The following is a 2,263-nucleotide window of genomic DNA, read 5'->3' on the forward strand; positions in this document are numbered from 1 at the left end:
CCCCCCCCCACAGTCACATCAGTCTCTGTACAGAGGAACTTACACTCTAATGTCCCCTTCCCCCACAGTCACACCAGTCTCTGTACAGAGGAGCTTTCATTTCAGTGACAGTTGCTTTGGTATCAGTGACAGTTGCTTTCATTTCAGTGACAGTTGCTTTCGTTTCAGTGACAGTTGCTTTTGTATCAGTGACAGTTGCTTTCGTATCAGTGACAGTTGCTTTAATTTCAGTGACAGTTGCTTTGGTATCAGTGACAGTTGCTGTCATTTCAGTGACAGTTGCTTTAATTTCAGTGACAGTTGCTTTGGTATCAGTGACAGTTGCTTTGGTATCAGTGACAGTTGCTTTCGTTTCAGTGACAGTTGCTTTCATTTCAGTGACAGTTGCTTTGGTATCAGTGACAGTTGCTTTGGTATCAGTGACAGTTGCTTTGGTATCAGTGACAGTTGCTTTGGTATCAGTGACAGTTGCTTTCACTCATTGAACACATGGTATCCAGTTCCATCTTTACAAACAAATCAAGCAAGTGGGCAAATACAATCACCTTCCTTCCTCCTCCTCCTCCTCCTGCTGTCCCCTGAGATTTGCACTGGAAGCTGCCATTTTGTATGGATTGACATTGTGATGGGGGGGGGGATTGGGGGTGAGCTGGGATTCCCCTTTAAGTCTTGCAGCGTGCCTGAAGAATCTCTGTATATACATTATACGTGCCTTCCCATCTCAATGTATAGACGTGTGCCTCCCTCACACATTCCAGGGCCCGGTACCACACGGAGCCCTCGCCCCCCTCTCTGGATCACGCGTGTTGTGCTTCTCTAGAACATAAACTGGACACTTCCGGGTACAACTCAAATCCCAGCAATAGCATGGGCTCCAACCCCCCCCCCACCAACCGGGATGTGGAAGTGGCCCCTGAAGACACAATGAGCGTTATGTGTCCCTTCTTCAAACTTGATATGGGCCCTCGGAGAGAGCGCCAACCATTGCTGGCTGCGTAACCCTGCGGTGGGGCACGCCCGGATGGCGTTCCGATCATTACAGGTGTTGAGTCTTAAAGAGACACTCCGTATAGTTTTTGGATAGAGCGGAGAAGGTTTAGAATTCCTATATTTCTGTCTGTGATCCCGTTGGGCGGATTTCCCCTCACTTCCTGTGTGGTCACCAGGACAGGAAATTACCTAAATCACGCCAATGAACCCCACCTCCCCCAGGTGTCAACGCTGGGAAGGGAGGAAGGGGGTAAGGAAGGACACGGGAAGTAATGGAAATCCCCATTGGAAGACCTTCCCTCTATTCCTGGTCTGGTGACAACAGTAACATTTTGACTTCCCCATCACTTTCTGATTGGGTGACTCCCCCTGAGGGGGGGCGGGGGGGGGCGCGGGCACACAGCCATAAAGACCTGGTAGGGGTTTCCTCCATCCCTGTGCTGAGTTCCCGGGTCTGTATACCTGCTGTGCCCATTATGAGGGGTTCCCTCCATCCCTGTGCTGAGTTCCCGGGTCTGTACACCCGCTGTGCCCATTATGAGGGACTCCCACCATCCCTGTGCTGAGCTCCCGGGTCTGTATACCTGCTGTGCCCATTATGAGGAGCTTCCACCATCCATGTGCTGAGTTCCCGGGTCTGTACACCCGCTGTGCCCATTATGAGGAGCTTCCACCATCCATGTGCTGAGTTCCCGGGTCTGTACACCCGCTGTGCCCATTATGAGGAGCTTCCACCATCCCTGTGCTGAGTTCCCGGGTCTGTACACCCGCTGTGCCCATCATGAGGAGCTCCCACCCCTATATTAGATATGATGGAGAATATAAGAGGAGGGGACGGGGACACCCAAAACTTCATGGTGGACATAAGAAGTCGGGTCGGGCTGAGCCCATTGGGCTCCGCCTTTATATTTTTGGGTGGAGAGGTCGTAGGATTATTTTTGGTAGTAAACACGAGAATATTGTTACATTTTCCTTCTGCCGTCTGGTGCCGTAACCTTTTCCCTTTTCTCTCCTCCCCAGTTCCGCCAGCCGAAGGAGACCCTCTGCCCGGCCATCATGACCCCGGCGGCCTGCATAGCCCTGCTAGTCTTCGGAATCGCCTTGCTCCTGCCCTTCCTCATCCTCGGCCTGGCCGGCTACGCCCGCATCGTCCGCGGCTTCCGCCTCGGCTCCTGCTTCCTGCCCTACAGCCGGGCCATGTACCAGGGAGGCGACGTCCAGAGGACCCCGGCCAAGGAGACCCCCAAACAGAGCAAGGCCTGGGTGTGAGGGC

The 2,263-nt window shown here is 53.1% G+C and overlaps 1 protein-coding gene across 1 annotated transcript in view; it reads left to right on the plus strand.

The window, feature by feature from the left end:
- TMEM88 (transmembrane protein 88) overlaps nt 1–2,259 on the plus strand; it is a 6,832-nt gene extending 4,573 nt beyond the window's left edge. Inside the window, exon 2 of the mRNA XM_018574762.1 lies at nt 2,011–2,259. Coding sequence (XP_018430264.1) covers nt 2,011–2,259 — 249 coding nt within the window. The remainder of the gene's footprint in view (nt 1–2,010) is intronic.
- Nucleotides 2,260–2,263: the final 4 nt, after the last annotated feature.

This window comes from Nanorana parkeri, unplaced genomic scaffold, assembly GCF_000935625.1.
Source record: "Nanorana parkeri isolate BGI_ZX_2015 unplaced genomic scaffold, ASM93562v1 scaffold3213, whole genome shotgun sequence".
NCBI classification, from domain to species: Eukaryota; Metazoa; Chordata; class Amphibia; order Anura; family Dicroglossidae; genus Nanorana; species Nanorana parkeri.